Raw genomic sequence first — 13547 nt, 5'->3', positions numbered from 1 at the left:
GGTCAATGTTTTGCCTGTTCCTTTGGGAGAAATGCAAGTAATGCCAGTCATGCCATTCTGCGCTGCTTTTCAAATTATTAACAATAATCAACACAGGATGCGCTGTCTACTTTGGCTGCATGCGAAGTCCCGGAATACCTCACCTCAGACTGTGTCAGTGCACAATGTCTCAGTCTCTGGGATAGGAACTGGTGGCTTTTGGCAGCTGCCTATGGGCTGAGGTTCTAGTTGATTGTAGATTTTTATTTTATTTTTTACTTCAAAGGAATTTCAAAGTCAAGTCAAATCAATTTTATTTATAAAAGCCAAAACTCACAAGTTTGCTTCAAAGTGCTTTACAGTGTGTGCAGCATGCGGCATTCTCTGTCCTCAGACCCTTGATTCGGATGAGTAAATACTCTGAGAATAAACTTCTTTAAAGGGCAAAGAAGGAAGAAACCTCAGAAAGAGCAACAGCGGAGGGATCCTTCCTCAAGGATGGACAGCCACGCAATGGATGTCGTATGTACCAAACCACAAAAAAGCCAAGTTTGTAATTTTAAAAGCCAGCTTCAATAATTTCAAAAACTAGGCTCACCAGATTTAAGTCCGAATCAGCACAGCTACATTTTCTAGATTTAAAGCCAAATGCAAAAGGTTTGATCCTAATCAAAACCAAAAACTTTTAATACAAATGAACTGCTCTTACAGAAGAGTCAAGGCTCTTGAAGGCCAAGTCGCACACGCAGCCAGATTCCTGGTACTTCAAGTGAAATTCATTGCACGTAAAGCTAAATCCACACATTATAAACATTGACTAAAAGACAAACAGTATACTCATTCAGAAAATCTTCAGATAGTTTCAGAGTGCTGCCACAAATGTACTTAGAGCTGAACACAGAGAGTCTTTTGAAAACTGAGATTTTCGAGTTTAATGTGCAGACCCACAAAATTTAGCCCCTGAGGACACAACTGAGGGGAGGAGACCCGAGATGTGTTGGTCAAGGTCGAGCAAAATGCATGCCACCATGGCTTGGCTTAGCTTGGCACAGCTTAAAGTGGATGACCAAGACTAAAGGAAAATCCGTCATGCAAAGACTGTAGATGTGCATTATTCCCATAATTAAACAATGATCATTTCTTCTCCCTCGGTGACAGTGTGCCTCCCTCCACTGTGGAGTGTGGACATTCAGAAAAACTGGCAACATTTTCGTCTTCCATGTGGACGGACACCACATGGTACAAACTAGTTATTTCCTGGCAGAACCATGCCCAAAAAGTTTTTCACACACATCAGACACTGTACATATACCATCAGAGACAGATATTCAATGATATTTGAGTTTGAACTGATATCGTGTTAATTTTGATCATGAAAATAAATGTCCTGTAAAACACAAGATGAGAAAAAATGTATGTCTTTGGCCAGCCCGTCATAAACACTGGTATACGACCCCACCAGAGTTCCCATCTTGCTGAACCCGCCCCCACAACTCTCACACTCCTCTCACATTCCCCCTGAAGTATGGATTCCACACTGACAGCTGGCACTGGGGAGACAGAAGAGTGCATTTGTGTCTCCTCGTGCGTCGTGGTTTTCAACTTTATGCCATGTTTAAGGTTGAGGTTTTTTTGTTCATCGTGGAGAACAAAAAACTGTTGCTAGGCCCATTGTGATTATTAGCAGAGATGGAAGCCTTAGAAGAAAGGAAGTGGCACTGAAAAACAAGAACAAGATATGATATTGTGAAAATCTTGGAACATACCTCATGGATCCTGTCATTCTAAATCCAGTGATGCAATCTGAAATGTGCAAAACTTGTATATGTTCACAATATAATATGCATTCACAAGCTCAGAAGGAAGGATATGAGAAAAAACAGTTTAAACTGAAATAAAGAGGAGCTCAAGAGAACGGGCACATGTCAAAGCTACAGCAACAGCTTATAAAAAGTATTTCCTAAAGCTGTCTGCCTTAACATCCTGCCCCTGATCAGCCTCCACTTCCTGAAGGTGGAAGGTCATCTGAGTGTCTAATGAACAGCCAATGCGAAGAGAGCGTGGCTCACTGTCCATAACATGTCAATCACATTGGAGGCTGAGGTCACAATGGCGGTATTTTTGGATTTAGGGTAGTCTTGTGTGTGTCTGTCGTTCTGTGTAACACAGTGACAAATCACGCTCACACAGACAGACAGACAGACACACACACACAGACACACACACAGTTGCCCTGAGCATAACCACCCCCCACCAACAGACCCAACCTGACAGACTAAAGCCCAAAGAAAACAAGGCTATGTGTCTCCTGTCCCAGCGATCACCTTTCAACATCTCATTTGTAACGCCATCAGGAATAACAGCTGGAGACTCTGTGTGTGTGTGTGTGTGTGTGTGTGTGTGTGTGGGTGTGTGTGTGTGGGTGTGTGTGTGTGTGCGGTTTCAGAACCAGTCTGGTTGAAGGGCAGACAAGAGGGAGAGAGAGAAACCAGCCGAGACAAAGAAAGTGGCAGAGGAATTAGAATGTCAGAGAGTGAGATAGAGAGTGACAAAGAGAACGGACAGATCACAGAGAGGGTGAGATGTGGAGGCAGTGGAGTACAGTAATTAGGTGACTGACACTCGTACAGACCTCCCTGTCAGACAGTTTTTCAAACAATTTTTTTTTTGACATTTAAAAAAGAATTCCTGTTTAACCGTTGACTACAACGTCTAGTGATTATCCAACGTGATCTGGAACAAAAAACTGGTTCCTGGTGATAAGGCAAACTCTCTGTCTAATTCTGGTGAGGTACATGTGGCTGTTTTAAATTCTATACTGAATTATTTATGGTAAAAATAAAAAAATCTCTCCTCTTGTGCAGCTAATTATTACAAATGTTCCTTGTCTAATGTTTTCCCCTCACAGCAGATACTAGGGAAAGATAAGAATTATTATAAAACAAGTGTATTGTGGAAATGGGCAACATTTGTGATGGCTGATACCAATACTTAAAATATAAAATATATAAAAAACTAAAAAACAAAACAAAAAAAAAACTCTTATTAAGAGATATATACACGTTGGAATTGATTGCGCAACAATAATATCATTTCATGAAATGTTTCAAAAATATCAAAACACTCATAGAGAGCCAATGTATTTACGTCATTATAGTTTGGACGTGTTAATGTGAGGTGATGCTGTCTCTGACATACATGACAATTGAGTTATTGAACTGAGACAGAGTGAGAGACAGAGGGGAGATAAAGGAGCGAAAGCAGAGTGTGTGTTGTCCTGTGGGGTTCCTGGTGTGTTATTGCAGTCTCCTCCGGTGCTGGCATGTGCTTTCTCTGACACACACACACACACACACACACACACACACACACACACACACACACACACACACACACACACACACACACACACACACACACACACACACACACACACACACACACACACACACACACACACACACACACACACACACACACACACACACAGTCCCTGACCCCTCCCCGATCCAGTGGCTGCCCTTTGACCTGCTGTGCTGTAGCACTGACCAAACATACCCCAACCCCACTGAGACCACAATACAGCACTGTGGCGCCATGACCCACACAATACTGCCCTATGTGGAAGAGAAACAAGAGCAGGGGAAGAAAGAGTAGGAGAAGGAACACCAGAGGATGGAAAGAAGAATGAAATATGAATATTGTCATATTCAAAATCACCTCAACTGCCTGTGCTCAAAAACTACCACTACTAGAATGGAGTAATTGATTAATAAAAGATATTGAGATGTTTTTTTAAGAGCAAACTAACCTTTCTCCTCTCTAAACTTTCTACCCTCTCGATGACAATCACATTACTGAAACTCCCACAATCCTGAACATGCACTGACTGTCTCTGCATATACTTACACGTATGTTTGCAGTCCTGTTCTAACAACTACTGTACTTCTCTAGTTCTGGCTCGGATTGATCTTCCTTTTCTATTAAAATGTCTTCATCTTTAGGCTTAATGCCTTCAACTTTTAGTATAAACTCAAAGCTGTGCAAGCCAGACGTCGTGCAAACATACAGAACTTTATTTATTTTAGTGGACGTCCTGACAGTTCTCAGAGATACCAATCATACCAGACTGAATCTCAGAAAAATATCTAACAAATAACACTCGAGAGATCAAGAACGTTTCCATGTGAACTGGCAGCGCAGCCATAAAAAAAGAGTTCAGTATTTCACTCAATGTAAACATCACAGCCTGAACGATTGGTCGGTTGGCCAACAATAATCGGCCACTATGAGCCTTTCCTAGACGTATTGATACCAGCGTTTATGTATATGTGGACATGAAAACTTTTACTTTAGAGAAAGAACAAATATGTTTGGTTGTATTTTGCATATAGAATGATTTTTCCAGTCTACCTCTGGGGGGAGAAGGTGAAAACTGTGTGTTTCAGAGGTTTAGAGTCATTGCTCTTAAGCCTTTCTTTCTTTGTCTCTCGCCATTTCTCTCCAAAAAGTCTTCCGTTGATATCTTATCTCCTCCTGTTTCTTTCTGTAACCCCCCTCTCTGCAAACACACGTCACATCTTCACATCAGCGCGACAGACCATCAACCCCCACAGGGGACGTCCAGACAACCCCATTACTACCCCGCCACTAGCAATGTCAAAGCAAACATTGACTTTATCTAAATGTGGGCTAATAGCCTTTAACATTAACAGGCCCCGTAAAACAGAGGTTGCTAAAGTGGGGTGTGGGGGGACTTGCCCTTAAGGTCGCCAGTCAGTTCCCTGCAAATGCCTTCGCGTCAGTGCTGGTTACATTTTTACAGAAGAAATGACTAAGGATTATGTAATGTTAGATACGTTTAAAACACTACACAAATGCAGGCTGAAGATCCTGGGAAGTAAAGAAGGTTTTGGACGTGTCACAGTAGATGTTTCAGACGAGATTTGATGAGATCTACAAATATTTCTTCAAAACTTCCAGTAAAACTTAAGATATGTCAGATTTAAAGTGACGAATTCCATTCAGGGGCACTTGGACTACAGCTCTTCTTGCCCTAATAGCCAACCAGACAACATTTGGCCCTGACATTAGGGTTTAACAAGAGGAACTGAGAGAGTCATTTGCGCTCTTTGAAGCTGCCCTGTGTCTGCTAATCACCACGTAATCACAAACACACAAACACACACACACACACACACACACACACACACGCATGCAAAATTTCTGCTTTTCTGTCATTTTAAAGACAGTAGGATCCCTACCAGTAATTTAAGGTTAAGACCGAGGTACAGGTATAAAAATGTTCTTGCATCTTTCCATCTTTATTTTTCAGTGGCAAATGGAAAAGTCAAGATGAATATCCGCCCATAACGGTGGAACCTGGGTCCGGCGGCCAGATGCCACCATCGGGCCATATAGTGCTAATCAGCGCGTCAAATGGTGTTTACGATAGTTAGCTGCGACTCGGGACGCGTTGCATGCCTAGACAACAGGAGCGGCGTGGAGGAGATTTACTGATGTGGATCTTCCAGTGTGTCTGTTCACGGTGAAGTAGAGTTGTGTGTTTGAAGCATCTGTCTGTGGTATGCAGTCGTTTACTCTGCGGGGAATCAAGATGCTCTCCTTCTCCTCCTCAATCTGCCTTCTCCATTCTTCACATGGAGAGACAGGTTGTGTTTGATTACTACTTTTATCGGTGGAATAACGTGGTTGATCAATGTTTACCTGAGCTATATTTCCTTTAGAACATGACAATATTGACATAGCCTTATTTGTAAACTATCCGAATTACTTGTTTCATCCAACCAACCATGAAATCCAAAGGAATTGTGCTTACAACTGAATAAGATAATTCCCACACAATTCAACTAAATTAGAAAATGTTTGATATTGCCTTGAAAAGTGACATAAAGTGATTATCAAACATTATAATCATACTGATGAATGGAGTTTGCAATTTTGGGGAGTTAGATTTTTACAAAAAGAAAAGAAAAAGTAAAACAAAAAAGACTAAGTGCCAATAAGTGACGAGCTCAGGTAGAAAACAAATTCCTCCTATGACTTGTATATGTGTGCACATTGCTTGTACTGCATCTCGGGTATAAAACCACATCCAGTAGTCCACCAAAACGTCTGGTCTAGAGCCATAACTATTCGTCAAATAATATACTGGCAGAAAATCAATTCAACAAATCATTTAGGAACTGTCCAAGCAAACTGGCAAAAAGAAAATCACTGGTTCCACCTTCTCAAATGTAAATATCTCCTTGTGTACTATGACAGTAAAGTGAATATCATAGGACTCAAAGCACTTGAATGCATCACCCTCTAGTTTGTGTGAACTAGTGACTGGAACGTTTCACAGTTTGCTGATATTTTATAAACCAAATGATCAATCGATTTATCAGAATAATCAGGAGATTAGCAAATGTTTGGCTGTAGCCCTGCTGTTATCTGTCTCTTTGCTATTTGGTTGCCTTTTACTTTTTGGGGGGGGAAAGTTTCAAGCTCCTACCTATCACTGTTAGTGTTGGCATGCTAATTACATTCCCCAGTTATGAGTGTGTGGGACAGGAGGTCGTTAAGTTATTGTGGGCTGTGTGTGTGTGTGTGTGTGCGTGTGCGTCTGAGTGTGCTTACATGTGTTAAGTCATATTTATGCTTGTATACATTTCCAGCATCTGTGTATGCGGTTGTTTACACTCTGCACCGTCTCTCTATTTTTGTCAGCGTCGACGATGCTGCCTCCTCTGGTTTCTGTTCCACCGTGTGCACCTCTGATTTGGCAGCTCGAGTGCAATGGAGATGCATTTTTAATGTTTGTGACCCTTTACACGTCGTACAACAACAAATGAACCCTCTCATCTCCGTGTCTGTTCCCCTGCCTGCCTCTGAAGATTGGGTGGTCTATAGAGCACAATCACCTGGGATACATTCAAAATGTTTAGACAGAACCGTGCATCAGGAAACCATGTACACAACCCATGCTCATCATCTAGTTTCTGGGCATATCTATTTCCAAGGAAAGTGGGTGGAAGAGAAAGATGTCGACAGTCAGTTCAACACAGATATTAGCAAAAAATAAAATAAATAAATCCTTAGGTAATCACATTATTAGGGTTGGGTATCAAGAATCGTTTCCAGGTCGAAATATATAAACGTCCCCCGGTTACTACCAGTCTTTGACCCCTGTGTTCAAGCTCAACGCTGTTCAACCGACGGGGAGAAGAGAAACACTAATCTCTCAGCTGCTCAGTCTCATGCTCAACCACACACACACACACACACACACACACACACACACACACACACACACACACACACACACACACACACACACACACACACACACACACACACACACACACACACACACACACACACACACACACACACACACACACACAGAGGCCCAGACACCAGTTCAAACAGTGCGGTTGTGTAAGCCTCTGGAGAGCAGTATATGTGACATCTTCTGCAATAAAGACATAAATGTTGCGTCTTTATCTATTTCTGTTTGTGTCTGTGTTGCTGGGCTTATCTCTCTGTTTGTCTTCCTTTCTTTCCTTGTTTGTTGTTTCTCTTTTCGACATCCCTTTTCCTCTCTTGTTGTCTTCATCTGCATATCCTCCACTCTTTCTTACCCGTTTCTCTCCTTCCATGTCCCTTTTTTTTTTTTTGCTCTTTATCTCTGCGCCATGCAGCCGTCCAGCACAGCCCGCAGCCTTTCCAACGTTCCTGCTGCCATTCGCCAATCAGCACTAACAGTGGAAAACAGACTTCAGTGCCATCCAATACTCAACTCCAAGGACACACAGGGAAAAGTAACTTCCAGTAACAATCATTAAAACTGTTTGGCCTTGCTTGGTGTCCATTAATTCAATAAATCCTGCTGCGCTGCCGCCACGTCGTGGAAGCAGCCATACTGTACTTTGGAGTCCTTTTAGCGCCTTTGTGAAGGTGCTGTCAGACATAACTTCCTGGATTTATACAATAGCTGCTTTACATTTAGTGTAACTGAAGGATCCGTGAAAGGCGATTGCGCAGACAGACCGCACCACAGAGGAGTTCATTTTTCTTAAATGTCCTGGCACGTCCTGTGATATTCAACTTTTCACTGTTCATTGTTTATGCAGTTGCCCTGTGCAACCCCTCCGCCAGTATGAATAGTTGGATATATGACTGTAGTAGAACAATTCAATAACTGGCTGAAATGCCAGTCCTGAAAAACATACATTATCTTCCTCAGCTTTGATTTGAGTTTCCTTTCAGTTGAGAAATATTTGGCCCACACCCTGCTCAGAGGCTCGGGGGTTTTGGCCTTGTGGTTAGCGCGTCCGTCTCCCAAACCCAAGGCTGCGGGTTTGAGCTCCTAAAAGTGCAGTCAAAAAAAATCAACAACAAACAATCTCTCTCCAAAATCACTTACAGCCTCTCTAAGGTAGATCGCTGTGATGGCCCTTGGCAACTCCCACCACAGCTAAAGGTTATATTGCGCCACTGTGACCGTGCCAATATGGCCCCTGAATCAGTAAAAGCTTTTATGAAAATATTGCAATGCAATATCTGTGGCATTTTGTGCAACTTTTCAAGTAACAGCTTTGACATAACAAAGTGAAAGGCCTTGAGAAACCTGTTGAGGATGAGTTGTTTATGTTTGCAAAAAAAATATCTGTGGAAAATCTGCACTTCTAATCACCCATTTTTTCAGATGATTCCTCTGATGTTTGGTATCTTACATGTAAACAAGGAATGCTGAAGATGAGATACATGCTTTGCTTCACAGTAACATGGTCTGGACCTCAGACACAAGACCACTTAAAACATGCAAATGTAGAAACAAACCAAGCTTCTTCTTTTTTTCTCCTATTACCTAATTTTCACAGCAAATTTAGTTAGATTTGTCCTAAAGTGATACTGGACTTCAACCAAGAGAAACAATCCGGGTCTAGGCTTTAACAAGATAATGGAGAACTTCAGCTTCTAGTAGGTACACAATGGCATTTTGTTCCCTCTGTCCTCTTCATGCTCTCCTGCCTTTCTAAAATATTCCCTTTGCTTTCCCCCCCTCTCACTCCTTCCCCTTAGTACCTTCCTTCCTTTCCCTACTTCGCTTCGTTCTCTTTTATCATCCAATCTAACGCCAGTCTTCCAATGTCCTGTGGCCCCTATTTCTCTCCCCTCTTCTCCCTCCCTCCCTCCCTCGCCCCCCACCTTCTGTCTCTCTCTCTCTCTCTCTCTCTCTCGGCTGCCTGCCCTGTTCAATTGTCAGACTGCAGGCGGCGAGGGGGGAGGAAATGCTGTGGCATTGCACAGCAAACTTCCCTAATAGGCTAATCTAATCTCATCTCTTTGCGGTCTATGACCCTGTGTTTACTTTCAGCCCCGTGTCCGCACGCTGGCCCGGCCTCGCCTCGGTGAATGCAGCTTTGTTCCCGCTGAAAACTCATCATCGGCGCGATCTCCAGAATCGGGCACTGACTCGGTGACCGTCTGCCCACAGTGCCCGCGGGCCGGGGAATCACGCTCATCTACGCACAGCTTCTGTAGCCGCCGTTGTTTGCTTTTATTATGTTTGCTAGGTAGCGTGTCGAGTGCCGCGGGTACTGCTCTGTAGAGCTGATCCCAATCACCAGCCTCCCTGGGAGGAATGGCTGGTAAATAACTCTAAACTCAAATCTTTTGTTTTACAAAGACATTAGCAAAATAACAAACCACGCCACATGATCAAGACGACCTGACAGAGCGGAACGGAGCTAAATAACGAGTCAAAGTCAAAGTTCAGTGACAATCTACGGAAGTTCACCCGAGGACAAGTGTGTCAGGTCTGAATGAGCCAATTCAGGTTAACAAAGATGTTGGCAAGGCACAATGTTTTTTCGAAGGACACAACAGTTCCCAACGAAACCTGGTAGAAAAAGACAAAGACGGAGGGTTTGTCAGCCAACTACTATTGTCCTCCCATCATGTCGTTTTTTTCTTTTCTTAGAGCAATCAAACCACAATATTTCATAACCACAGTATTTTCCAGCAAGGAAAAAAACCCCCTGCTGGGGTTGGAAGAGCCGCGAGACAGCAACACAGCAAGGGTCCGACAACCGAACATGACACTATGATAAATGACTCCATGTCAAACAAATCTTTGGAAGACTTTCCTTTTTTTTCTGCAAGTGCTGCAGGACAGTGATACAGCCATTATCTCATTGACTGCATAAATGGAGGCGATGCTCCGAGTCCCTGTTGAAATCAGAGCGTCTGTTACTCACCCCTGGCAGCAGTGGACATCAGCACCATCTCCAGAAACACACAGACCCAGAGAATCTCCATTGTGGTTTAATTTTCAGGAAGACGGATGCTCAAGACGCTTTGATCTGAAAGAAAAAGTTGCTTATTGAGGGATAATAGGTGAAATATATCTGTATTTAGGAGATAAGGATGCAATTACTTCCCATCTTGAAGGAGTATTTCATTGTTTTTGATTACATCGCTGTTGTATAAATCATTATATCATTATGTTATCATTCAAACAGATGTATTGTTTGCTGTCACAGAGCGTACTTTATTCCAAAAAGCCACCCGCCACATTCATTAGTTCACTATCTGATGGGTTTTTTGATTAATTGCTGCCAAAATAGCTGCGAGCGCAATGGAATTAAAGCGTAATTTACCACCAACTGGCTGACAGCTGGCGAGTATGTGAAACCTGCCTTGAGTTCTAGAGGTATGTCATATGATAACATATGTGCCTGCCTCTCATGGTGATTCGTCTTACAGGTCTAACTACTTTTGCGTGCTTCTCTGCCGAAGTCTGAATAAGTTATTTGTGGAGATCTTTTCAAACACCAAGCAGCTTGAACTTTCAGAAGGTAGAAGGCACACAGAAGGTGAAGGGATTCAAGCACTCGCTTCCAGAAACGTTGAATCTTAATCTTCTGTTCTTGTTCGCCTCTGTCTGCTAAACAAAAATCCACAGCGGCAAGAACAAAGTATCGCTGAGCTGACACCGGTATAAATCTCTCCAAACTCTTTTGCAGAGGTTTTCTATAAGTGAAAAGTATTTTCCTTACAGATTTATATGTCCACCTGTCCATATGTCTCCCGTTACAGTGGTTTTAATCTTTCCGCCGCATAAATTCTTCCCCGAACCTTATGAGATCTTATTTCCGTACTTCACAGGCTGCGTCTCCGATCAGCATCTGTCAACCTGAGCGTCTCAAGTATTGGATGATTGATTTGTGAGAATCAAGGGGAGATTTTCACATACACACAATGACAGGTTAAGTCCCATTTCCAATTGCATTACGTAGTTTGCTGGTGTTAAAAGGATAACAGATACATCTTATTTCTATAAATTCCACATAGACATCTGTAAAAGTGTCTCTTAAAAGTGGCTGAACATATATAAGTATTTTTAAAGCTGGAAACCTGCAACCTATGACTGATTAGAATGATCCCAGACTGAAGGTCTAATGTATTTTAATAGATCACTTGTTTAAAATCAGTTATTGACAAGCCAATCATTTAAAAAAAAAAAAACATCCATACAGAAAGATTAATAAAACACATTGTTATTATCTCTATGATGGTGACCACTTCATTCATGTTAGTCAATGTAAACTTTGAAATTGCTGTAACATGTTATGGCATTATATTTATGGCAATACTGTATTTAAATAAAGATCAAATAAGATTATGTTGGTTAAAATCGGTGTGAGTCGAAATGAAAATGTCTTACGTTGTCACAGTAATAAGAAATGTAGATGTCATTGTAAAGTGCAGCAGGCAAACAATAAGTCATGTGGCCTTTGCGTGCATATCATGTAAATATTACAGCAGCGATCGGCTGATCAATAAAGTCAGACTTACTGTAAGATTCCCAGCAGTGGTGAGGTCTCCTCAGTCCGTTACCCGCAGGTGACCCGCACGTATATCATGCCGTTATCCAGCAACAAAAAAAAAAAAGTTGATCACCTTCCCTTCAGTTTGCTTTAATAATCACCAATGTGAAGAGATGCGTCTGCAAAAAGAGAATACAGACTTGCCAATAACGTACCGAGCGACACATTCAGAGAGTAACTGTGGTGGGGAAACTATTTAAAAAAAAAAACCATTATAGATATATTTAAAAGAAAACAGATATAAAATCGGGTCGAGCACGTGAGCGCTCGAGGGCGCAGGCTGTAGTATTTCTGAATGACAGTGCGCGTGCGAGGCGCTCGAGGGAGAAGCGGCAACGGGACCGGGAACGGCGAGTCAGAGAGCGAAATGAACACGTCGTCGTCGCCGCTCGTCAGTGGACGTGAGTCTTCGGACCGTTACCGTGTCGTATCCGCCGTGTGCACATTGCCTCCGGCGGCGGCTCACCGTCCCAAACTTCGGCCGCAGGCGAGAAAACAAACTGCGTCGTCCCGGACCTTCCCAGCCAGCGAACTTTGGGCCAATCAGAGCGCAGGCCAATCAGAGGGTGGACCAATCACGGAGCGCGGAGGTGCTGGACAAATTTGGAGTGGTTCGCGGTGTCGCGAGGAGGGCGGATATGGATTCAGATGATTTGTAATTATTCATTTAATAATTTATTAGAGACAGTAATGATGAGCGAAATCCACCAAATCCATCTTCAGTGAGACTTTGAGAACTACAGCAAAAATAGTTAGGTATTCCCATTCATTCATTCATCATCATCATCATCATCATCATCTTCTTCTTTTTCTTCTTCTTCTTCTTCTACTAGTAGCAGCAGCAGTACAAGTCATGTTAGTATAAACGAATACATAATGTAAGATTGTTTTAATATCTATCTACATATTGTATTGTATTGTATTGTATTCTATGATGCATGAAGTTTCATACACTCCAGCCACTGTTGCACAATGTTGCTTTACTGTTTAGTCCAACACTGATACCTTGTGGCATGTAGACGTTATTACAAAAATGTCTGAAGAAAAGAAGAAACGTTTGGTGGCAAATCACATACTCAAATCATAATCTTGCTATTGAAAGATCTTTGTTTCCATGTGTATTCGCACCAGCATTAAGAGGTTTTTTTTTTATCAAGTATTCTGGTCAGATTAGGAAGTAAGATTTACTCTGTTATTCTATTATATTCTACATGATGGAGCTGCAGCGCCATCTCCTGGAGAAGGGCAGCACAGCAGTGACACCGATTCTGCAGTGCAAATAGGAGAACCTCATACATTTATAAAACATATGCAGAAATCAATATATCCTTCTGTTGATTGATATCGGTTTGAGATTTTTCTAATGTGACATTTTAAAGCATGAAGCCAATGTGCATAATTGTCATACAGCACTTTTATATGCTGTGCTTTATCTGTTCCACATCATTCACACAGCGACACCTCTGAGCCACAGCCGCCCACTCTGCAGCTCTGACAGGACAGAGGTGTGCCATTGTCAGCTTTCAAAGCTGCTTCCTAATAAAACCATTCAGCATGAAACCATTGAACTGACTGACTGACCTATTGGCCAAAGTCTAACAGCTGTGTTTTATGATACAGTGTTTACATTATTAAGTTGCATAATGATTTAAGAGACCCATCTGTCTC

The 13547-nt window shown here is 42.2% G+C and overlaps 1 protein-coding gene across 2 annotated transcripts in view; it reads right to left on the bottom strand.

Moving 5' to 3' along the window:
- fgfrl1a (fibroblast growth factor receptor like 1a) overlaps window positions 1–12378 on the bottom strand; it is a 65614-nt gene extending 53236 nt beyond the window's left edge. For both annotated transcript variants that reach the window (XM_035650185.2, XM_035650186.2), the window contains exons 1-2: window positions 11848–12378; window positions 10248–10352 (exon numbers count right to left, since the gene is read on the bottom strand). In XM_035650185.2, the coding sequence (XP_035506078.2) occupies window positions 10248–10308 (61 nt within the window). In that variant the 5' untranslated portion in view covers window positions 10309–10352; window positions 11848–12378. The remainder of the gene's footprint in view (window positions 1–10247; window positions 10353–11847) is intronic.
- Window positions 12379–13547: the final 1169 nt, after the last annotated feature.

This window comes from Scophthalmus maximus, chromosome 9 (genome assembly GCF_022379125.1).
Source record: "Scophthalmus maximus strain ysfricsl-2021 chromosome 9, ASM2237912v1, whole genome shotgun sequence".
NCBI lineage: Eukaryota > Metazoa > Chordata > Actinopteri > Pleuronectiformes > Scophthalmidae > Scophthalmus > Scophthalmus maximus.
The sequence above is the reverse complement of the archived record's forward strand: the minus strand, read 5'-3'. Positions and strand labels throughout refer to the sequence as shown.